General features: G+C 40.2%; 1 protein-coding gene across 1 annotated transcript; it reads left to right on the top strand.

The window, feature by feature from the left end:
* Positions 1 to 495: 495 nt before the first annotated feature.
* Positions 496 to 18,427, top strand: LOC107374508 (neuronal acetylcholine receptor subunit beta-2). The gene is made up of 6 exons (XM_015942697.3): positions 496 to 926; positions 9,528 to 9,673; positions 9,773 to 9,817; positions 10,369 to 10,478; positions 14,245 to 15,235; positions 16,097 to 18,427. The coding sequence occupies exons 1-6, from the start codon at positions 875 to 877 to the stop codon at positions 16,250 to 16,252; spliced, it is 1,500 nt and encodes a 499-aa protein (XP_015798183.1). The 5' UTR covers positions 496 to 874; the 3' UTR covers positions 16,253 to 18,427.
* The last annotated feature ends 6,813 nt before the right edge of the window (positions 18,428 to 25,240 follow it).

The following is a 25,240-nucleotide window of genomic DNA, read 5'->3' as shown; positions in this document are numbered from 1 at the left end:
TGAAGGCATTAACACATTTCTCCCTCAATGGGTAACAGAAAATTGAGGACACCTGCAGGAACACTGGTTGGTCCTCATAACTGTGGATTTTATTGCATAAAGTGCTCTGATGAATATTAACAGTTAATTTAATATTGATCTGCTGCAGCTTTGTTATCACTGCATCACTTCATATTCACATCTGCTGTTGGTCCATGCAGTCATATTTATTTTTCTCTATTTCTCTGCACACAGCAGATTCGTGTTTTAAACGGACAGAAGCTTCAGAGCAGATAGTAAATAAAGCTTAATCATTGATATGATAATGATAAATATGTGAGATATCTTTTCATACTAGGTCAACAAAATAAATGAATAAAGTCAATTAACTTAAATGTAAACTAATTAACTCTGATTTATTGGGGGAGATTAGCTCCAGTGGCTCCTGAGTGGTTTAAGACCATCCCTGGGTTTTTTTAGTAAATCGCTTCCTGTTTGTTGACACATGTTCAATCTGGGGAGTGAAACCGAAGCCTGGTGGGAGACTGTGCTGGGCAGCGGGGACAAATCAGGACAAATCCTTCATTTTATCACCAAAATCGCCAGAAACCCGTTTTTATCCTTCAAGCAGATTTGACTAGGATTGTGGTTTCACTCCGCGCAATCCCAGCTCCAGGACCAGCGGTGCGCTCTGGCAGAAAACATTCATCCTCTTCCGGAGCTGGAGCTCCTCTCCATGTCTCCAAGCTTCAGCCACCGCTGGCCAGCTGCAGGAAATATCACGACGAGACCGTTTTAGTTGACAGTGTGTGTCACGGTCTTCCCGCAGCAGCCCAGAAAACACGCAGGAGTCTGCCCATCTAGTTCAGAGTGTTGCGCTGGAGAGGGGCGCGCGATGGCTGTCCCGGTGAAAGCAGCGCTGCCTCTCCTGGTTCTCTCCGTGGCAGGTGAGTACTCTTATCTGGATGTAGCCTGGGTTTTAATTAATATAGCTTAAATTATACAAACGCACTCTTTTGCTTATTTCCTAATCATGCATCGGCTCGACATCTTAGACTATAATGTGTTTTGTTGCTAAACCATCAAGTTGCTGCTGATAAAAGTCAGTGTAAAGATTTTAGTTGATGTTTGAGGCTTTCCTCTCACAGCTGGACACAAGCGGTGCAGGCAGGCAGGCGGTGGATGAACACTGGTTAACATTCAACACACTAACTTTCTGAACATTTGATTTAAACACAAATATGATATCATGGCTCATCTGCACGACACTATTAGAGCTAAATCTGCTATTTTTTTTAAAATAGAAAATGCACCAAAAACTTTAAAGTCAGCCACATTTCAATCTGCGCATTTATGTCCACTTGCTTTAAAAAACCTGATTATTGCAAAGGTCCTATTCTCTTTTAGGACTGGCACGGTGCTGAAATCTTTCTCAGGGCAAAATAATAAAGAGAAAGTTAACCTCAAAAGATGGAGGACTAAAAAATGTTCCTTGTGGAGTGCTGTGTATTATTTAATTACTAGTTAACTGTTTTCATAACAATACAAAAACAAACTTTTTCTCCGGATTTTTCTTTTCATACATGCTGTCTTAAAACAGTGATTCATATTCTCATTTATGTTTAATGAATGTTGGCCTATAAGCTGCAAGTGAATTAGGATGTGTACACAATAAAACACAGTTTCTAGAGCCTCTAATAAAAATTCATACGTACATTATACCCATTACAACTATTAAAGTGGTAAATTACATGGCGGTATTTTTTTTATTTATGGACCTGGCAGCTGAAGCGCAGCACTGGAGTTATAATTTATTATATATTAAACTTATCCTTTCTCATATTGTGTGACTTCATTCATTTATTATCATTAATTGTGAGCTAGAACAAATATTCATGGTTCTCTTTTACGTCCATTTGGGGTTTATCTTCGTTATCCACTTCTCTCTGATGATGGCTATAGCTGAAACATGTCAGGTAAAAAGCACATTTTTACTAAAACTGTGTAAGAAAAGAAAAAAATAATAGTCATTGTTATTCTTAAACTAATTTATTATCCAATTTTTCTAATAATAATAATAATAATAATAATAATAGATTTGATTTGTAACACACTTTACATTTCAATGAAATCTCAAAGTGCTACAGTAGGAAATCAGAAACAATGTAAGGAATAATTAAAAACAATGAATACAAACAAATTAAAAAACACATAAAACCATACAATGCAAAGTTAACACATGGTAAAACAACAGCATTACCAATCAGTTTGGAAAAGCTTGTGTAAATAAAAATGTCTTCAGATGTTTTTTAAAACATTCAACACTCTGAGGTGCTCTCAGTGTTTCAGGGAGTGTGTTCCACAGACGTGGGGCTGCTGCTTGAAAAGCTCGATCTCCCATGGTATGAAATTTTGTTCTGGGCTGTTGCAGGAATTGAGAATTTCTAGAGCAAAGATTTCTTGAGGTGATGTGGATAGTAAGGAGCTCTTTAAGATTAAATAGGAGCATTTCTGTGGATACACTGATAGGTAAGGAGACCTAGTTTGTATTTAATTCTATAGGGGATTGGTAACAATGAAGAGACTTCAGTACAGGTGTAATGTGGTCATATTTGTGACCCCTTGACACAATTCTGGCAGCACAGTTCTGGATGTACTGAAGTTTCTGTAGGCAGCCACTAGAAATTCCAGTAAGTAAAGAATGGCAGTAGTCTAGCCTAGATTAAACAAAGGCATGGATCAACTTCTCAGCATCTGATTGGGTAAAAAACAAAGTCTTGCTATGTTTTTTAGATGGAAAAATGATACTTTAGAAAGGTGACGGACATGATTTTCAAGTGATAAATGTTGGTCCAGTTCGTTTCTGAGATTAGTGTTAGATGTAGAAAATGTTATGTAACTTACAATTCTGTTTAGGTTAGAATTATTGCATAACTTTGTCAAACTCTAACTGCAATGCAAATCTAACTCTGACCTGTCATTTTAGAAAATGTTTTAGCTTTATGGTCAATTATCCTTTCATGTGCACTCTTCATGACCGTGGCTATTGTTTTCTGCTAACTCTGTTTTCCCTTTTATGTAACTTTTATTATTATTATTTTTTTACATATTTTCCCCTTTTGTAAATGTGTAGGCATTGTTTCTGTTCCTTGTTCTCTCCCTTTTTCTCACCAAGCTACACATTTATGATGTAATTTCTACCCTTCTTAAATATTAGCAATAACTTCTTAAATCAGCATTTATTTAACAAAGCTTTGAAACACCTTTGATAATTTTGTGTTGAAATTGAATTCATAAACAGGACAGAATAGGAAGAAATTTCTACCAAAGTTGCAGTAAAGTTTCAGGTTGTCATGAATCTCAGAAGCAGATGAGTCAACGCCTCAAGTTGTTTTAGAAATCTTGTTTGAATGCAGCTCTCAGAGGGAGGCAGGTGAAGTGAGACATGGGCTTCCTTTTCAAGCACAGAGGTGACACCAGGTAGTGAAAACCTTAAAGAGCAATTCCGTGTAAAGAACAGAAAAATGCTAATTTTCCAGTCACTTCTCACATGAAAAGAACAAAACAGGACAGAAACTGTCGTGAGCGAGCAGAAAAACTAGGGAAGAAGACAGGGACATAACGTAAACCTGTCAGGCTGTAGTTACACTCCGTGATATGGTAAACATCTCACTGGAGTGTGGACAAACATAAATGAGACATGGGTGTCTTTGACGGGATGACCGATTAGAGCAGTGTACTGAGTGAAGCCAAAGACAACTGAAGCCTGAATACTTTCCTCCTCCACAGATGGTAATGCACTGAATTATTCACCATCCCAAAAAGAGAAAGCTACAGGATGCAGATTTTTTTTGTATTGTCTGAGGACATCCGTCCATCTGCCTCGTTCAAACATGACAGCATGTCTGAATGGCTTTTTTGTTTGTTTTATGATGTCTGTGTGCTCGCGCCCTAGGACAGTTTAATGTGGGTGCGAAATAATCTGTGATCGTGTTTGAAACTAAGCATCAGAGATGATGGTATTTTTATCTTAGTAGATATGAATTATTGAGGTGTGGAGAGTGCAGTGATGTGGACAGGAGTTTCACTGTGTGTGTGTGTGTGTCTGTGTTTTACGAAATCTACTGGTAGACTCAAAGCTCAGATCTCATTCTGCATTAACTTCTGCCTCTCTCACTCCTTTTGTTATAACCGCATTCTCAGTTTGAACATTTTACACTCAAATTTAGCTTATTTCAAAATGATCAACGTCACAACCCTCCAGTCATTTTTAGACGTCAGTTGAAGACAGTCGTCTGACAGGGCAGCAGTAGCTCAGGAGGCAGAGCGGGTTGTCCAGTAATCGGAAAGTTGCATGTTCGATTCTGGCTCCAACCAGGGAATGCTGCTGTTGTGTCCTTGGGCAAGACACTTAACCCACCTTGCTTGCTGGTGGTGGTCGGAGGGACTGATAGTGCCTGTGTTGGATTCATATAGAAAAGTAAATGTGGTAAAGATGATTTGCTAAAGTTCAAATCCAACAACAAACTAAGGAAAAGAAGTGTAACCCAAGTTCTTTTAAGGCTCTAATCTACATTGATACATTGATCTGTAGAACACCCAGGTATGGTGAAAGGCTGCGAGTTTCATAAGGAAAAAAGGACTGGTAATGAACTTTGGTGACGGATGGTCCCATGTGAGTATTTTAGAAACTTCTTCTCTTTTGATTCTTTTGATCTACTGATCTTCAAGCACAACTTTGACCCCTCAGTACCACCTGGGCCAGGTTTAAACACCACAGCCTCACTGAGTATTGTTGCTGGTCATGTCCATCCCTTCATCACCACAGTGGACTCATCTTCTGGTGGGTACTTCCAGCAGGATAATGCACTATGTCACAAAGCTCAGAATATCGCTAACTGGTTTCCAGCACATGACCATGTGTTCACTGACTCCAACGGCCTCCAGAGTCACCAGATTTTGGTCAGGTCCAGAACATTTGGAATGTGGTTGAACCATCAACATATATACTGGACAGTTCGTTTCCATAGACTCCAATAACAAGTTTTTGAGCTAAAATGGGAGGTGGCCACCACCGCCATTTTGACTGTGTCACAGGTTCCGTCAAGCCCAGACAATTCCATAAAAGGGAAAAGAGATGGAGCTTAGGGTGGGGCTGTAAGGCTGGGATCAAATGATGACACCCGTCGAACTGAAGCAATGTAGCTACAAGCTAACCCAAAGCTAACGTGGAGGTGGGAGCTAAGCTAACGGAGGTAGCAACCTAGCTACAACCGGAGTTAACTGTGCACAACACCGGAGGTTCTGAGTCAGAGATACGCCGGGCTGACCGCTGGATAAAACCGGGTGGAACACAGAGGTCTCCGAGACCTCCACAAGCCGGCAGCCGCACAGCAGACAGGCTCTGCTGCGATCAGAGATGCGCAGAGCTGCCGCTGGGGAGCACTGGGAGAAAAACATCGGTTTCCGTCCGAGAGCTCCACAAGCCAGCAGCCGCGCAGTGGCGATCAGAGATGCGCCAAGCTGCCGCTTAGAGGAGGGAGTCCATACCGATAGTCGGAACCCACCTCCACCATCTTGTTATACTTCAACCCCTTTTCTAAAATGCAGCTTTATGTTAAATGCACTGGGTTTTACCCTATTACATTTAAATTTCATGGTTAAACAGTGCATGTTAAAATCCAAGCTCAGCTAGCGCAAGAGCGACAGTGACCTAAAATACATAAATATAATTTTACTTACCGAAAAAATGAAGTGGAGCCTCCTTGGATGCTCTATTAGTGCAATTAATACCACAGCAAGTCATTTTGTCCAACAATTTGTAGCGTGGGAACATCTACATACTAGGGTTTAACACTGTTTGCTTCAGTTTGGTTAGATCCTTAGAAAAGATCGGACATTAGTATATGAACTTATATTATGCACAACTATCTAGGATATTAATGCAATCAATAGAAGTTCATACACTAACTGTCTTGGTCCATATTTTAATCCAAAGATTAATCTTTAATTTAAGATGATTAAATTTAATAGCAAAAGTTTATTTATTGAATCAGAAGCTTAAAGGAATCTTTGCTTATTCAATAACCAAATATACACCATCGTGTGTTTCATTTCAAAGAGGAGTCAGGTTTTAAAAAGTTAAGAATTTATTACTAACACTTTTAAAAATGACAATTTGAAACAGCTTGATATTAAAACTTGTTATTAAAAGCTTTACCTGTGTCTGAATGAAAAGCTAAAGTGACATGCGAGGTTTGGATGCGTGAATGAATCTCAGAAGATTTATTTCAGAGAGAGAAGCGCATTCTGGGTGAAAATGTTGTTTTGCAGCTAACTGATGTTCTTAGAGAGAACAGCATCGAACGTCATCTGTCGGACAATGTCTAGCTCACCCAGTTCAGGAGACCTTCCGTGGATCCGAGATGTCAGGTGGAGAATTTCTTCCTCCGGGCACGAGGTTGGTAGAGAGACCTCGGTGCGTCTCAAATCGGTCCTGAGATGTCTCCGTGGGTCACACCACTGATGAAACTATTCACATCTCAAAATTAATAACTCTGAAGGAGTTTTGTGTCAGCTGGTTACAGGTGCATCTTTTCGGAGCAATTCTATCGGCGTGACAGCACAGCTTAGGAGAGGCTTGGGCGACTGTCCCTCATCCTCTGGTGGGTTCAAGAACTGAACTACAGCTGCAGAGATTTGGTTTTAACAAAACCTCAGAACATTCCCTCTCAGCGTCAGAAAGCTTGTTGTTATGGAGTAAAGACATGTGAGGTGGTTTACCTTTACCCTGGATACACCCTCTGCATGAGGTGGTTAACGTGCAAATGACCTTCTGGTTTACTGAACACACATTACTGATTACCATAAATAATAATAATTATTATTACCCAAAGCATAATAAGTCATTTCAGTAATTAAATACATTTATACTGAACTAAGATTATTATTTATGATGATTGTAATAAACAGTAAAACAGTTTATTAAATTATTATTTTAAAATTATTATTTTAAAATCTTGAAGTGTCCATCTTGGGACGGAACAGCAGCCAGATAAAGATGGTGTTCAGCAGACATCACGGCTCCTGACGGGTAATCTGTGGGACAAAGTTACAGCTCGACCCAGCTTGACCCAGCTGGGAAAGTGTGACCTTTGGGTCACAAATATGAGGCCATTCATGATGCTACAAATTGCACAAATAATATCCAAAAAGAACGCACAAACGCTACAACTAATGGTCTAAGTTGAGAGACAGTTTTCAGGCGAGGCCGAGGCTGAGGCCTTTCGCCGGAGTTAGCTCTGTGCTCACGTGGGTCTGATGCTCATTAATTATTCAGAATTTTAGGCATTTAATACTGTTACGTCCCCGACAGGAGATGTTAAAATGTGAAGGAGGGGGTAACATAAGAAATGCGACAGTGGAGTTAAAATGGTTTTAATTGTTATAAAAGGTTCTAATAACAAGTGCAAACAGATGGCGAGCATTATTAAGATAACGCAAAAAAAAAAAAAAAAAAAAACTCAAAAAGGTTAACATTAAAAGAGCAGTTACCAGTCCTGCATCCCAATGGCCAGGCTGGTAACTGTCACAAATACACTTAAACAGAAGAGTGACAAAAAATTCACCCCCCTCAGAGTTGTCCTGAGTGTAAACTAGATCTATTAAACAAAAAACATGTTTTGGTACCAGGCTGTAAACATGTTTATTTCTGCTGTGAAATTGGTATTTTTAACGTGGGAGTCAATGAGGATTTGCTCACTTCTGACACCAACCCCCAGCGGATGAGGGTGGAACTGTAATTTTTGCAGCTGTACTATAGCCCATAGGAAGAGGCTACAACAGATCATCAACACTGCACAAAGATAATTGGCTGTCCCTTGCCCTCCTCAAACAATTCATTACCGCAGTAAAGCAGAGAAAATCTTGTTGGACACCTACCGCCCTGCTCCAAATCTTTTCCAATTGCTGCTTTCTGGAAAAAAGATACTGGAGCATCAAGGCCAGAACCAACAGGCTGAAAAACAGTTTCTTTCCCTCAGCTGTGGGAGTACTGAATGGTCATAGAACTGCCTTTAGCAGGCCTACCCTGATTGTGGATTTTATTGCCCTGGTTTCATTGGTTTTACTGTCTTATGCATTTAAAGGTCCAACATCTTGGTTTTATTTATTTATACCTAGGATTTTATGTTGTTTTATGCTTATACACCAGAGGGGTGCATCATTTGGCTGGACTGGTTGCAAAGGCAATGAAGCTATTCTATTCTATTCTATTCTATTCTATTCTATTATGTGGTTTCATTTCCAAGGCTGGAGAAACCATTGAACCACTCTCTTTTAATCCGAACTAGAAAGCATCAGACTCAGTTTGGGCTCTTGAGCAAAAGGATGTAATCCTATTAAGTTAATCACTGTTGTTTATTTGTCTCCCAAATGCTTCACTTTTAATGGATTGTTCTAATCTGGGGATTGTTTTGCCCCAAACTCTTCTTTCACCGTTGTTTTTTTTTTAGCTGCGTCTTCCTGTTCATGTCTTCATTTCCTTCTGAGAGATGGAGATTTCTGTGTCTGAGTCAGTTTATCCCTCAGAGTTTAGAGTCACGTCCTAGCTACTTGCACACTCAACACTTAGTGGTCCTCCTTATTTGAGAGAAGCTTGTTGGAGGTCAGTTGAGACTAACCATGTTAGAGTCACACCTCTCCTTCCTAAACCTGCCTGTTTAGAGCTTAGTGTTGTTCAGTTTCAGTTTGTTCCTCATGTCCCCCAGAGCTACCGTGAGCACTAGACAACCCACCGAGTCAGAACAAAGCTGTTGTAGCTGCAGATGGAGCAGTGTTGAGATGTTTAGATACAAACTGAAAGTGCTTGCACAGCTATTTGTGTAGAAGTCATTGACTACATGAGTAACTTCTGCTGAAAACAGTGTGATGCTTTGTTCAAGCGTCAGAGCATCACATAATACATACTTGATTAAACTACAGAACAAATTATTTGAGCAAATTATCACATTTAATAGTCTGGGCTGCATGGTGGTGCAGCAGTGGTGCTTTGTAGAGAGAAGGTCATGGGTTCAAATCCCTACTTTGGGTCTTCCTGCATGGACTTTGCATGCTCTGCCATTGCATGCACAGGTTCTCTCTGACTACTCTAGTATCCTCCCACAGTCCAAGATATAACTGTTAGGTTAGTCGGTCTTTTTTAAATTGTCCAGGTGTGAATGTGTGCATTCATGGTTGTTTGTCTTGCGTGTGTCTGTGTTGACCTGTGATGGACTAGCAGCCATCTAGGGTGTACCCCGCCTGTTTGTCCATAGACTGCTGATGCGGAGTTACAATCCGATATGGTTGTAGAAGAGAGTCCTTCACAACAACACAAGAACACAAGATCCAGCAGCATTACTCCAGATCATTCATACTTTCCTTTCCAACATTAGATCAAAACTGCTATGACTCAGCTATTTCTCACAATTAGACCATTTCAGATTAAAAGTCCTGAGTGTATTATGCATCTCTTTTACACAGCTTCCTACGTTTTTGTCTGAATGCAGGCGCCCTGTGTGCAGATGTGGAGGAGAGGCTGGTGAGTCACCTGCTGTCGCCGGAGCGATACAACAAACTGATCAGACCAGCTGTCAACAACAGCCAGCAGGTCACCATTTACATCCAGGTGTCTTTGGCCCAGCTCATCAACGTGGTAAGAAAACATGTCACAACGGACATTCAGAAGCACACAACTACACTGTTGCCCCGCCTGGGATGGTGGTTTTAGGCTGCATGTTTACCTGTGTTTCAGAACGAAAGAGAGCAGATCATGACCACCAACTGTTGGCTCACTCAGGTTTGTGTTCTCACCTGATCTTACTCTGTGTGTGTGTGTGTGTGTGTGTGTGTGTGTGTGTGTGTGTGTGTGTGTGTGTGTGTGTGAGTGTGTGAGTGTGTGTGTGTGTGTGTGTGAGTGTGTGTGTGTGTGTTTGCACGCTGCTTTGGTTATTCCAAGGGACGGAGCAAGTGTCTGAGTCATGCACACACACAGACACATACTGGCATGTATTTAGATTTGTGGCAGTGCAGCCGTTTGTGGAGAAATGCGCAAAGACATAAAGCCAGTTCACTGGTGAGGTCAGCTCACGGCGTGTTGGGCACGGTGTGCCCATGTACTCTGAGTTTTCAAATGCATCACGACAGGTGACTCAACCAATATTTGTATGAAGGAACCAACATGTTTACATGTGACTTTAGCATTTACCTATGTTGAAACGTTACTGGGATTCTTGTGCTTTTTCATATTTCTTCTTGTTCTGGCATGCTAGTCTCATGGAGGTTGTCTTTATCGTGTGTTTGTGTTTACTAATGATATTGAGTTCAACTTTCAGTGTCATTTTTCATCAGGGGTGGAATGACTACAGGTTAATGTGGGATCCTGATGAATATGAGGGCATCAAGAAAATTCGACTCCCATCTCAACACATCTGGCTGCCAGACATCGTTCTCTATAACAAGTAGGACAAAGCCTTTCTGTAAAACCTGCATCTTAAAGTAATTTTATGGCTTGAAAATATAGCTAAAGGGGAAAATAAGCATAAAAACTATTTCTGCTGCCTCTGTTTACAAGGGTGTATGCCAAGCTTTGGGATTTTTGCTCACGAGTTACTAAAATACAGTGGGACAATAAGTATTTAGTCAGCCTCCAATTGGGTACATTCTCCCACTTAAAAAGATGAAAGAGTCCTGTAATTTGCATACTTAAACTATGAGAGACAAAATGAGAAAATAAATCCAGAACATCACATTTGAAGACTTAACAAGACTACTGATAATCTCCCTCGATCAGGGGCTCCACGCCACAAGACCTCACCCTGTGGGGTCAAAATGATCACAAGAACTGTGAGGAAAAATCCCAGAACTACACCGGGGGACCTAGTGAATGACCTGCAGACAGTTCAGTGCCAGGCGTGTCCCCTGTTGGAAGGAAGGAAGGAGTACGAAAAGGTTCTACTTAAGTAAAAGTACCAAATACTTTGGTACATTCCAAGTTCTTGTAGTGGCTCATTTTCATTTTAACCAACAATGATATGAATCTAAGATACATTGGATTTTAAAATAGTTTTAACATATTTCATTTACAGATAATTTCATGAGATTTCAACAGCAGAATAAAACACATAATGCAGACCAGAATTCACAGTGAGCTGATGGAGCTGTGCATTTTTTATTCATCTGCAGGCCCCAAGCTTTAGAGACTGAGTGTGATTCCTGACCTACTTTATAAGTGGACTTTAATTCATAATTCATCACCTTTACCTTTAACAGGTGAAGTCTTCCTGGGGAGGTTTGAGCTTTATGCAGTTGGATGTTCCAGGTTAAGCCTTTTCCCTGATATGAACCCATCACCTGTACGCTTTAAAATGAAACATTGAATTTAATTAACCAACTTATGTCAACTGGTTCCTCCAAACCTAGTCGCCTAAATGTAAAGGGAAATGTACGTGGTATACATTATGGCAAGAGTACATTTTTATGTGTATGGACACCTGAAGGACGATAATAAAATATATGCAAACTCTATATATTCAAAGTGATCTGATTAAAGCTGCAATGGCAAATTTGTAAAACACGTTGACTTAAAACATTTTTATTATGCCTCTTAATAACGCTCTCTTGCGGTTCTCTCCCACTTGTCTAAAAACCTCACTGTAACACAATTCCAACAGAAAACAACTATTGGACCATCGGGTTGCTGATCTCACTGAACTTCCACACTTCCCTGGGTCCTCCACTCATCACACACTCGCATATTTAGCAACAAAACATCACTGGTGTGTGAGGTTCTCTGCTCAATAATATCAGAGAAGGAGAAACAGCTGGCTGCTACCACTTCAACTTTAGGACAAGCTACCAGAGTCCTAAATTGGAAGACACGGAAAACAAAAGACGTTTGGACCTAGAAAAATGGCAACTGGTGCTCTCTTGCCTTCAGCAATGCAAATTTATGGTTCCAGCAGAATCGTCTCAGGGAAGATACCTGAGTGTTTTGTTATGAATCAAAAGGGTCAATTTTCACCATCCAATGGACACAGCATAACCTTTCATACACGCCAGAGCTGCAAAGTCATGGTTACACCATCTGGAGGATCCAGACACACACCAACCTTTTGCTCACTTATCGTTCTTCAATGCTCACATAAATAAACTGCCATGGTCTCCTGCAAAAGCCCTTCTCTCTGCCCCAGACTGCTGGATTCCTCACTCTGAATAAAAGTGAACCTACACGAATCCTACAAGGCTTTACAACTTATAAGTTAATTAATCATATGGTTGAATGAACAAGATGTTTAAATGAAATGTTTGAATAATATGCGCTTAAATAATGAATTTGAAATGAATATTGTTCTTACAATGATCCACTGCAGATCTTATGATCAGTACGTGTTTGATTTATTAAGGTAATCATTGTTTGCACTCATACACATCTTCATAAGATACAAATTAAGGTTAAGGTTCACCTCACATAAGGGTTTTAAACCATTCTCATTCACAGTGATAAAAACATTTTTGTATCTGAAGAGGACGTGGCTTTCTGAGGGATGTTGGTAAATACCCAGAAATGAGTCAAATTCTGATTGGTCAAACTTGGCCAGAAATCATAACAAAGTAGTTTGGTAAAACAACAATTACTTCCCGACTAATTCAGTTTCCCAACCGGCCAATTTGGAGCAAGCCCCCTTGAGCCATCTCTTTTGACATGTAGTCAAAACCTATTTGCATACAGCCAGACGGCTCCCTGCCTCATCCAATTTGAACGCAAACAAGAATTCCAGCTACTGTTGTGACCTGGAGACATCTCAAGACTGGACGGGTCATATGGGAGTTTAATCTACGAAATCCCGATGCCGTGAGGTCCACCCAACTTCTGATAGTCTGGATCTGCTGGGGATCTCTGCCAGGGTTTGTACACACAACAGATTGCGTCTGATGCTGTTTTATTAATAATCAACTCTCTAATTTAGAGCACACAACAAATTATTTTACACCAAGATTTCACAATTTCTTTCAGATACAAAGATTCTAATAAACATCTAACTTACATTACACCACCTACACATCGCATTCCATCACCGCATATCCACTCCATCACATCTCATTATTCATATCTTGTCATGTATAATCATTAGTTGAGAAAGAATAAAATTCCTTTTTAACTATATACTTGACTCTGTCTGAATTAATACGAAGTGTGTTTATGGTCCCTGAGCAAGTAAAAGTAACTATAATCTTCTGATTAAACATTCAAAGGTGAATCAGATTGATATTTCATATTTATATGATTATTACTGGTCATAATTCATTTGCGGTTGTCACGCTATAAAATGTGACCGATAAAGTTTATAACCTGGCTTGTTCGGTAAATTCGCTATAGCAGCTTTAACGGTTTCTTTGACTTGATCCTGATAGAGGTTTTGATGCTTTTAATGAGAAGAAAACATATCATAAGTCATCCACATCCCTTGAAGAGAAGGTTTATGAGCAGTCAGTGTCTTACCTGCAGCAGCAGTCAGTGCAACTTTGATTTGAAGAATCAGGGAGACAAACTCCTAGCAGTGGGAGATAAATATAGAACAGAACCAATTCAAGAGGGAAATTCAATCAACTGAGACAACTTAATAAAACACATTAAAAGATATTTCACCAGATGATAAATTATGTAGATTTACACCTCATTAGTTTTGTTTTTAGTTGCAGAAGGCCTAAAGAGATGGCACAGGAGTCCAAAGTGGGCTGCACTCCACTTTTGCAGCTATAAATATTGGTTATTTTTGTAGAGAAACAGAAATTCTTCTAAATGAAATGCTACCATGTTAAATACAAGTCTAAATGTCTGCTGTGACAAGAATTTCTCGTACAAATGAAAAAGTTGATTAGAGACATGGAGCAAACATGGTGAAGTGAATCAGTGGTGGGACTTTTTTAGCAGCCAACTTTAAACCTGCATAGCAACAAGAATGTTAGGTGGAACCAAAAGCAACTGTAGTGATTTGAAGTTGTATATTTATACACTGTAATTAGATAATTTAATTATCTGATTTTGTATATTTATACACTTTAATTAGATGTGGCACAAACCAAAGTTACAAGTGGAACATTACTGAAAATAGCTGGTCCTTGAAAATCCTTTTTTATTTTTTAGATGGAGGGAATTTTCTTGTAAAATGAGAAGATTTTTCCTTTTTCCTGTCTTTTGATCTTTGTGTTTTTCTTTCTTTTTAGTGCTGACGGGACCTATGAAGTCTCCTTCTACTCCAACGCTGTGGTATCAAACAACGGAGAGGTAGCTTGGCTCCCACCGGCTATCTACAAGTCGGCCTGTAAAATTGAAGTCCGGGATTTCCCCTTCGACCAGCAGAACTGCACTCTGAAATTTCGATCTTGGACTTACGACCACACAGAGATTGATCTCATCCTCCTCAGTGATTATGCCTCTCGTGATGACTTCAAACCCAGTGGGGAGTGGGATATTGTTTCACTGCCTGGACGGAAGAATGAGGACCCTAATGACATCAGATACCTGGATATCACCTATGACTTCATCATCAAGAGGAAGCCTTTGTTCTACACCATCAACCTGATCATCCCCTGCATCCTCATCACATCTCTAGCCATCCTGGTATTCTACCTTCCGTCAGACTGCGGTGAGAAGATGACTCTGTGCATCTCCGTCCTCCTGGCCCTGACTGTGTTTTTACTCCTTATCTCAAAGATAGTGCCACCGACGTCTTTAGCAGTGCCTCTTATTGGCAAGTACCTAATGTTCACCATGGTGCTGGTCACTTTCTCTATCGTCACTAGCGTTTGTGTGCTCAACATTCACCATCGGTCTCCCAGTACTCACACCATGCCACCGTGGGTCAAACGCATCTTCCTGTACCGGCTTCCCTCATTCCTCTTCATGCGGAGACCCGGTAGCTCCAACATTCGTGAGAAGTTCAGGAAAAAATACCAAAAGCAGATGTATTCAGACCAGAGGTTGTGTGGTGCGGAGGGTGGGACGGGAGGTTCTGCTGGAGTGGCAGATTCCTCCTCATCCTTCTTCATCAACGAGGAATCAGCCAAACGCTACGGCTGGAGAATCAGGGATTTATCAGACGGCACAGACTTCAGGAGGAGGATGACGCTCAAGAGAAACATTGATGTGGAGGATGCTGTAGATGGAGTTCGCTACATTGCTGAGAAAATGAAGAGTGAAGATGATGATGAGGGGGTAGGTGTTTGACTCATTCATTATGCACTTATACACACACACTGCACCTGTTAATGTATTTCTTGTTGATCTAGTTTAGAGTCCATGCAAACACACACACACACACACACACACACACACACACACACACACACACACACACACACACACACACACACACACACACACACACACACACACACACACACACACACACACACACGCACACACACGTTTAAGCCTAAAATAACCAGCTACACAAAAAGCATTTGTACTTTGATCATACAGCAGCAAAGGATGAAAAACTGATTAATTAATTGTATTAAATTATTTTAAATCAGAACAATGTTCCAATAGTTTACATAAAGGGGACGGGACTTAAAACTCTCACTGGGAACAGTCACACTCTTTTATTTCTTCTTTACTTTTACATTTTGGTCAAAATAATTCTCCATTGGGTTGACTCAAAGGTCTGAACACAGTTTGGAAGAAATATAACATTATTTACAGACCAGTGGTGTCCCACAACACTTTTCCTTAAACTCCACCCTGGATTGTAACAACACTCAGTCATGTTCTACACATCAGACATTTGCTGAACTCAGTGTTTCTGACTTTTTGGGGCTAATTTCACAGTTGTTCAGCTGAATGTTTTAGAAATCCAAGGACATGAAGTCCCTTATTCGAAGTACAGATTATTTAATGTTTATGACAAACTTTTACCTTTTCATCCTGTATTGTGATTGGGTTTAATTTTTTTGTGCATTTGATTTGGTGGAAACAGGAACACCAAAACTGACAGGTGTCCTAATCTCTGGTCAAATTTTGGTTAGGGTTAGTGACACACAGGCATCATTTACAAATGTCTGTTTCTCTCTGCAGATCATTGAGGACTGGAAGTATGTTGCCATGGTGATTGACCGTCTCTTCCTATGGATTTTTGTTTGTGTGTGTGTAATTGGCACTGCTGGCCTTTTCATGCAGCCTCTGTTTGAGAGTTACAACACTCCGATTGTTGACGACATGGAGCATAAATGAAGTCTTGGACGTTGGTTTCATCAAGGCTCCTGAAATTTTGTACATTTTTTTCTCAAAACAAACTTTGATGACTTTTCAATATAAACTTTTACATCCAACACTCCAACCGTCAGCCCTGTTGTCTCGTCTGTTGTGCTTTGATTTCCTCTCATTGTCACTTCTTCACCATTGCGGGAAGGGGCTCATTTCTGTTGATTATTAAACAAATAAAACTGAAAGGTGTTGCACACTCATTAAATCAATACATTTGCAGTGGTTTCTTGTAGGAATAAATGAAGGAATGCCTTGAATGCGCCTGAATCAGGAAGTACAAGTCAGCTGGAGAAGAAAGTAGCTTTCAGGTTTTGGTTTCTTATTTTCTGATATTTGAACATTTCACCTCTGATTGGCTAACAGCAACATGACTATGCAGACTGTTTGCTCTGCACTGATGATGTTTTATCTCCACAAATAATACAAGCCTGTTGTACTATGTAGTGGAGTTGCTAATGCTAACTGTTAGCTTCTACTCGTCGAGACGTTCTCTGCTGTTTCCTGGATGCTAAACCAACAGCCTTCCCCGCTGTGAGTCAAGATGGGTGAGTCCATGAATGCTGAGCGACAGTGTGACATAGATCTGTCAGGCTTTTCTAGTCCTAGAGTTTCACTGTCTATGTTTATCAGAAGCTAATGCAGGAGATAGGTGTAGGAGACTATTTTCATGTTCAGCCTGTATGACGAATCCAGAGTGACAGATTATAATCAGACATATTAGAACAAAAATGGTTTGAGTGTGTCACACCTTTAAATGAAACGAGTATCCGTCTGACCCTAAGACACTACTGTTGAGGTGATGCAACAATAACCCCTTAACTGCTTTGTTGACAGAAGTCAATTTGTATTCATGACTTTTACCACAAGTAAAAACTATTTGTTCCTTTTGAATGTAAGACATGTGTATTATCAAAACATGTTTTTTTTCTTTCACATGTATGTATTTTCACCCTCGTTGTTTAAAGAGAACTAGATTATTTTACATTCTGAAACATAAAGTGGTTTTGCTTCTGTATCTAGATGTAATACCAATAACTTGTCATGATGTGGTAGAGCTGGACCAGGAGGAAGAAATGGCAGATGAGGTTAAAAAAACAGCTTAATGAATGGCAGCAGATGACACCAACAGGAGCAGCATAACAGAAGATGCTACAATGATCTGACAAAGGACACGTGCAAAACGGGGTATAAATACCCAAGGATAATCAGGAACACACGGGTAGGTTAACGAGGGGCTGGTGAGTCCAATGAATCAGGTGTGAATGAGACCAAGAGTCAGAGGGGGTGGAACATAACTGAACTTATTTGGGACCAGAATTTGATTAACAAAACCCAAACAGAGAAAAAAATACAAGTAATTTACTCACAACAACTAGAGCGTCACACTTAGCAAGTCCCTAAAAAATTAAAACGATGTGTTGGAAAAAAAATTTCAGTTTCTTGAACTTCATTCAGCAACATATTTATTGATAATAGTTGTCTTTAGATGAAACAGAATGGACTTAACCTGAAATATACATGGAGAACATCAGTTGGGACATGTAAAGCATGGGCTGCATGGTGGCACAGTTGTTAGCATTGTTGCCTCGCAGCAAGAAGGTTTGCAGCTCGAAACCCGGCTGCAGCCTTTCTGTGTGGAGTTGCGTGTTCTCCCCTTGCATGCGTGGGTTTCCTGCGGGTACTCCAGTTTCCCCCACACATCACAACGTGCCCTATAGGTTATAAATTGTATGTCGCTTTGGGTGAATGCATCTGCCAAATAAATAAACGTAAACTCAAAAGCAGCTATGTGTTTAAATCTGAAAAAAAAAAAAATCAGGAAAAAACAAACATTTTAGAAGACTACTCCTGATCATCGTGCTTCCTTTGAATGTTCATCTTGCAGCTTTTTGACCAGAAGCATCCATTTAGCTTGTCTCCATCACCATGGAAACCAGCAGCAATAATATTGTGTTAAATTTGATGCACAGTGTCCTGTAACTAAACATCGCTTCACCTATTGTTCGTCTGCCATTGTTTTTCATTACAATTTTTTCTAAAAGACATTGCTTGGTTGGGCATCCAGTACTCATTTTGAGATTAACTGTCATAATGCCCTCAGCTGTCAAGGAACACAAAGGTTCTGTACTCCTGAAACTGTGTTAATAAAATTAAAGTTTGTTTTCTCAGTAAAAGATAAAGGCAGTGTGCTTTTTTTCTCTTTCACTTGCCAGCTTTGATACAGTTTTTATAACAATAATAATAAACCTGGTGTTTGGCACAAAATGATTGACAATAGAAATGAAACTGGTTATTCAACACAGAAACGATTTGACGACTGGCTCGACACTTACGGTTTTTGTATTTGAAGATCATTTTTCAACACATTTGCAGTGGTTGTGAGTAGATCTCTGTGACAACTGTTGCTCCTATTTCATGAACTCGAAGTGAGCCACAGCAGAGGTGAGCAGAAAGCAACGTGATTTTATTCTGATATTGGGACATCTCGTCTCTGATTGGATGACAGCAACGCGACTTTACCACAGACTCCATTTGCTCAGCAACATTGATGTTTTATCTCCACAAATGACACAAGCCTGAAGGGGCTCTGCCGGGGGGGGGGGGGGGGGGGGGGGGGGGTGTTCCAGGACTCTAGAAGGCACTATATCAAATACAGGTAATTTACCATTTAACATCGTTTGTTTCCCCGTCTATTTTCTATAAGAAGCTAATGCAGGAGATTGGGGTAGAAGAGTATTTTCACAACAGTCTGCACATTTAACTCAGACTGGCCAATCATATATATATAAAAAAACAAAAAAGGGTTTCTGTGTGAATTTTGTCTTTAAAAATTAAAAAAGAAGACCATACTCTGGATATAAATACCTGGAAGACCCCTGCTCCCTCTTTCTCTGTGCATGTGTGTGTAAGGTGAACCTTAGCTGACAACAGATTCTTGAAATAGTCTCATATCCTCAGGACTTCCTGCTGTTACAGTAAGGAGGGAGCAAAGCCTTGTGATTCTCGGGCATCACAGGCTGAGTAAACACACCCAATGTCGTCAGTCTGGACTGGAAGTCACACAGGAGCTCACAGTTTTCACTGAAACCCCATTTTAATGTGACCTTTCTAAAATCTGGAGGTGATTTATTGTTGTTGATTATAATGTTTGTCATTCAATTAAACACTCAGACATATTACTAAAATGTAATCATAACATTCAACAAGTTTCATGAGAACTTTGATAGATACATTGTTTCTGTTTTTTATTCTTTTGATAAAACACAACATTTTTATCTTTCTTTGTGAAATCTGCTCCAAGAAAAAACTCAACCCCACGTTGTCCTTGATCTCCTGATCGTGTGTGTGTGTGTGCGCACCCCCCCCCCCCCCCCCCCCCATTCACACACTTCTGGCTTCAGAAAGTCCTGGAGGGGTTCCATCTTCATCTTCGTATGTGTTACGACCTCAACCTGGTCTAGGATCCTGGGAGGCCTAACACAGAAACATGAGTATGGATACTAAACATTCTGACACTAAGTCACAACCAAAGAAGTAGTTTTATTAACAAAAAGCATCCCTAAGGGAGAAAACCTGGTTAATAAAACAAAGGGAGTTTTAATTTATGCTGCGGTAACAAAACTGAGTATTTAACCCTTTGATGCATGAATTATGAAATCTTCAACCATGATTTTTTTAACATTTTTTTTCATTCGTCTTTAGGTGTGGATGAAACAAATTTCAACAAATATTTTTTGTAAAATTCTATAATGTACAAATAATTTATTACATGTCAACTTTAGTGGGCAGTGTGCATTCTGAGCATGAAATATGTTGGCTTGGCTTACTGAAGTCCAAACGGAGGGGCTCAAATACAATAAAGTCTTCAACAGCTGTGCTTAATAGCAAAAACAAATAAATAACAATTTTGAGTACCTGTCCACTGTAGTGACCATTATGCATCAAAGGGTTAAGTGACTTAAAGAGCACTAAAATGAGAACTAAAACTCTCTGGTTCCAAAATGGGAACACCAGGAATGAAAGAAGCTTGCCCAGAGGCCTTACCCAAAAGTCCACTGGTGAACTAACTCACCCACACAACCAAAAGCTCTGTCAAGAGCAAGGGAAGACCAAGTCTCAAAACCTGAAGGTTTTCCCTTGCAGGTGGAAACTTAAACCATCCGAGGGCAACTATGAATTCCCAAAGTTCTCTAACACAAGTCTCTCTCTCATTAATCCTCTCCTGTCCTCCTCTCCAGTCCTCTCCTTCAGTCCTCTCCATTCAGTGCAGCAGTGATTTTATCTGCTCCAGCCGGGGGATTTCCTGATGCGAATCAGCTGCGTGAGTGTGGCTGGCCGCTCTCCAGGGTGCTGACCATGGTGCTGAAACGGAGCGGAGTAGAAGCCGGGCGCTGGGGAACTTAGGGCTCGTAACAGTATGAGCTTGATTTCTGACTTTTGCATCATTTTTGATTCAAGGAGGAAGTGCACATGTCTGGAGATGCCAAAGAGAGACTGATGGGTGTCAACACAGAACTAAACAGCCTCTTAAATGTAACCAGCTCATTTAGAGATGAGGTCCGTCAGTGACGGCAGCGCTGAATACTGGTTCATTATTCAGAGCCCAAGACAAAAACAGGGACAGCTGCTGAAACTCGAATGGTCTTCTAAAGTGATCATAAAGTATGACCAATGAGATGAAACCCGATGAGTGAAAAGAGAGAGACAAGATGTTGGATAACTGGACAGAGGATGACAGGGATGATGGAGGTCAGTAATAAACAAGAGACATGGGACTTGAGCAGTCTGAGAGACCAGCAGAGGAGCCGGCACTAAAGGCCATTTCAGGCTGTAGACAGAAATAAATAAGCGTTTCATCTTTGCAAGACAAACCCATATTAATGTATGCATATGTTGTGTAAAATCATGAAACACACACTCACCACAATGGATGAGCTTTCATTCCAATGTTACAAAATAAGTTTTTTTGTAATAAAAAGTATTATGTTAACAATTGTGATTAGAAATTAAATAGTTTGAAATTCAGTCACAAAGAAAAATGGGACCAATAATACCACATTTATAGTTATTATGTTCATTTCTGGTATGTGGTTGTCAATGTAACTCAATCTGCAATGACCTGATTGAGTAAACATGCAGGTAGCAGTAGCCTAGAAATCTAGACAGACTGTAGCAGAAGCAAAATGGGTTTCCTCTGCAGGTCGGTCTAGCCACGCTCCATCAGGGTCTTGGGTCTTGCCAATCACACTGCTCTGTTGGCTTGGTGGGCAGGGTGTTATTGCTATGGAGCAAAACAACAAAAATGGTGGCAGCTTGTTTTAAACTTTGAACTATTTAGGCTTGGGCATTTCTTTGAGTCAGGAGCAGATAGAGGTACTTAAGTTCTTTCATTTAGAAAAAGGAAGTCTTTGCATTTTCTGTAACAGTGTGTGGCGGACTGCCCCGCTGGCTGACATCCATAGTGTACATCACGTTGTCTGTCATCCAATAGCATCTGGAAATAGTTTCAAAGACAACCATAAACCCCGTGCCACGACTGAGCTCTGTCTATGGGTCGTGGCCAGACTATATTCACATATATAGGATTGTTTTCCATCGTTCTAACAGCTAACCAGATAATCATTTTCAATTTACCAAACAACCAGGCAGACATGTACAAAACAACTGACTTTTACCCAAGGTAGTACAAATAAAGTTAGTAGAACAAAATACATTCTTCATTTAAAGCTGTTATAGCAAATCTGCACAGTCACGGAACACTCACCCCTCTCCTCCAGTATCTCCACTGGATACGCCTCCTCCAGAACCTGGGACCCACACTGACAGAGTAAACTAGAAAGTGCTGAACAGCAGATGTGGTTTTCTAGGTGCAAATGTGTTTTGTTTTTCATAACTTCTAATGGTGTTTTTCTGTTTGAGACTCAGGTCGTTTGTTCTAAATATCAAGTGGTAGAAGCCGGCTGTTTCTCCTTCTCTGACATTACTGAGCAGTGGGCCTCTCATACCAGTGATGTTCTCTTTTATATGTTCATTTTGTGTTTGTCTTCATTATCCATGTTTTGTTATTTTCTTACATGGTTGAAGTAAAAAAAAGTTTTTTACCTGACATGTTTCAGCTAGTATCTCTAGCCGTCATCAGAGATTGTTTCCAAGTCAACACACAACAAATAGAACATCAAAGGGAGTGCGAGAGGGAAACAAGTCAATTTAAGACAAATGCAAGAAAAAAATGGTTGTTTTTTAGGCTCCACAATACATTTATAGCTATACTATGTTAGAACGTTGCTGAGAAGCATAAAAAACTGTTTTAAGCTAATATATTTATTTATTTATTATGAAAGCTTTAAAGGGGCATTATGGAAGTTTGACAGCCAAAACATTTATAGAAATAATAAATTTCTTCTTCATACATTCTCCAGCAATGCCCTGGTCCTGTAGAATGAGCCCTGGCATTTTTACTGTGATTGCCTGTTTTTCTGTAAAATCACAGAAAAAGAGAGATGCTCGGGTTGAGCAGGCTGCTTCATGCGCGTTCACGCTCAGGCATCGCCCGTAGCATTTGCTATCAGTAGCTTTAGCAGCAGAGAGAGAGGCAGTGCCACGTTGCCACTGTTCCTAACGCCTAGTGACAAACCTAGCTACATTTATGAGGACCTTTAGCTACTTTCTGTAAAACTTTCTTCTAGAGATTTCCTGCAAATTAGCAACAAAATAGCCATTTTCGCTCTGAACTGTTCTTTGGTTTGACGTTGTTTCAGGTGTTATCAAGGATATAAAAGTCACAGATGCTTTGAATGTTACTGGTGCTTTAGCTCACCTTGTAAGGTGTCTGACTCTCATGCAGAAGACCTGGGTTTGATTCTGGATGTGAACATAGTTTATTTAGAGTTTCTTTTTTACATTAATGGTATTTTTTCTTACAGTAAGATGCTCAAATTTTTATTTGAGACTCGCCGAACGGCATTGAATTCACAGATAAAAAAGATGTGGGTTCAACTTTCATTTTGGAACAATTTTTCAAGCAAGGGAAGGGAATGATCTGAGCATGCAGGAGGACTGACCCATCATAAAACTTTGTCAGCTGTGCTGAAGGGAAAGGTACATAACCAAATTATTTAATTAAGTAGCTGCGTGTTCTCCTGTCTTTTGTCCTCCGGGCCACACACACACACACACACACACACACACACACACACACACACACACACACACACACACACACACACACACACACACACACACACACACACACACACACGCATGCACACACACACAGACACACTCAAGTGATACAGCATGCGCGCTTAGTGCACGAGCCTACTATTGAAGCTGCCGTTACGCTTTTGGCCTGAGGGGGCAATCGCGAGCATAAAAATTCACAAGTCCGTAAGGCACCTTTAACTTTACTGTACTTTTTAAGCTAAAACAGCAAATTAGATTTGACAGTGTAAAGTAATCCACCAGATACTGCACATCAGCCATTAACAGCATTCTATTCTATTCTATTCTATTCTATTCTATTCTATTCTATAATCTGACTCTTGCAGGCAAGTGTCAACAGTTTGATCTGTTTCCTGTTGTTGGTTGTTGTTCTTCGTCTCCCCTATCATCCTGCTGCAGGATTTATATTTGCCATTTCAGCTCCGTGGTCGATATTTATGAACTACATTAGTGCATTACTGAACGTGTAGCTGCCGTGCAGATGAGTCAGACTGCTATCAATCCTCCCCTCTGAGCCACTGAGCCACTGACAGAACCATGGTGCAAACGCTTGACAGGGATTTAAACCGTGTGCAGTGATGTGCTCTGATAATGTACCTGCTGGAAGAGCAATTATCTCCTATGCTGAATGCTGCCAGCTAGTGGCTAAAGATTGATACAACATCTTCAGGCAAAACATGCCTTTAAGTCAGTTTATGCTTTCAAAAACAAAATAAACATCTAATTACATCCACATTTTAAATACCACAACAAACAAACATCTTACAGTGTTACAGTGAGATAATGCAAGAGTTTACTCCAGAAATGTCATCAGATATCTGATGAGAGGGAGAATTACAACCCAATGAAACAGACTCTTTGGACACTTGCCTTTAAGCCTCTGAGTAAGACTGTAAAGACAGCTAATTAAAATGTTTCTAACACACTTCAAACTGATTTAAAAGTCATGACAAACTCATCATCTGTGATGGCAAAAAGAGGTGCTGACATCTGTGAGGATTTTATCTCTTTACAAATATGAGTGGACGAGATAACGAGAAGGATTTGCACGCACTGATTCGACCCCTCAGGCTGCAGCATTCTTACTGGAAAGACTTCCTCTGGTCAGAAGAAAGACAAGAAAAAAATCAAGCAAAATAAAACCACACACACACACACACATATATATATATACACACACTGCAAATATAAAGAGAGAGAGAGAATGTAGGATGAAAATTTCCTGTCACCCAAGGATGACCGCTTAATTGGCTGCATAGTTTTAATCACATGGCTGTGACTCGAGCAGTGAGATGATTGACTCAGTTGCCTCTGGCTGGAAAGATCCTTTGGCGAGGAGTGTGCTGATGGTGGACACTGGTGAGGAGGAAACAAACTGTGGCGTTAATGGATTTGGAGATTCAAGCAGCTTGAGTGGTGGTGAAGAGCATGGAGGCTGCCTTTGAGGATGAACATGCTGGAAAGATGAGTGGGGTCACAGAGTGGAGCGTGACTGGCATGTTAGGACGAGCTGTGGGAGGAAAGGGGATGCTGAAAGCTTTTATGAAGAGGTTATGAGTCAGGGGTGATGCTGGAGAAGAAGATTAGCATGAGGATGAGGGGAATTATTGAAAGAATGCTTGAGTTTATTTTAGTTTAAATGAAGTGAAATCATTTTATGTCATGTGTCAGTTCTGTTGAACACAACTCATGATGATTTATGAACCAAGATCCAGAGGAGAGCAAATGCATAAT

This window comes from Nothobranchius furzeri, chromosome 1, assembly GCF_043380555.1.
Source record: "Nothobranchius furzeri strain GRZ-AD chromosome 1, NfurGRZ-RIMD1, whole genome shotgun sequence".
NCBI lineage: Eukaryota > Metazoa > Chordata > Actinopteri > Cyprinodontiformes > Nothobranchiidae > Nothobranchius > Nothobranchius furzeri.
Note: the sequence above shows the minus strand (reverse complement) of the source record. Positions and strands in the feature narration are given on the sequence as shown.

Coding starts and splice junctions, on each gene's coding strand:
- LOC107374508 (XM_015942697.3), top strand. CDS start 875: ATGGCTGTCCCGGTGAAAGCAGCGCTGCCTCTCCTGGTTCTCTCCGTG. Junction 9,674..9,772: donor TGGCCCAGCTCATCAACGTG/GTAAGAAAACAT, acceptor CCTGTGTTTCAG/AACGAAAGAGAGCAGATCAT. Junction 15,236..16,096: donor GTGAAGATGATGATGAGGGG/GTAGGTGTTTGA, acceptor TTCTCTCTGCAG/ATCATTGAGGACTGGAAGTA.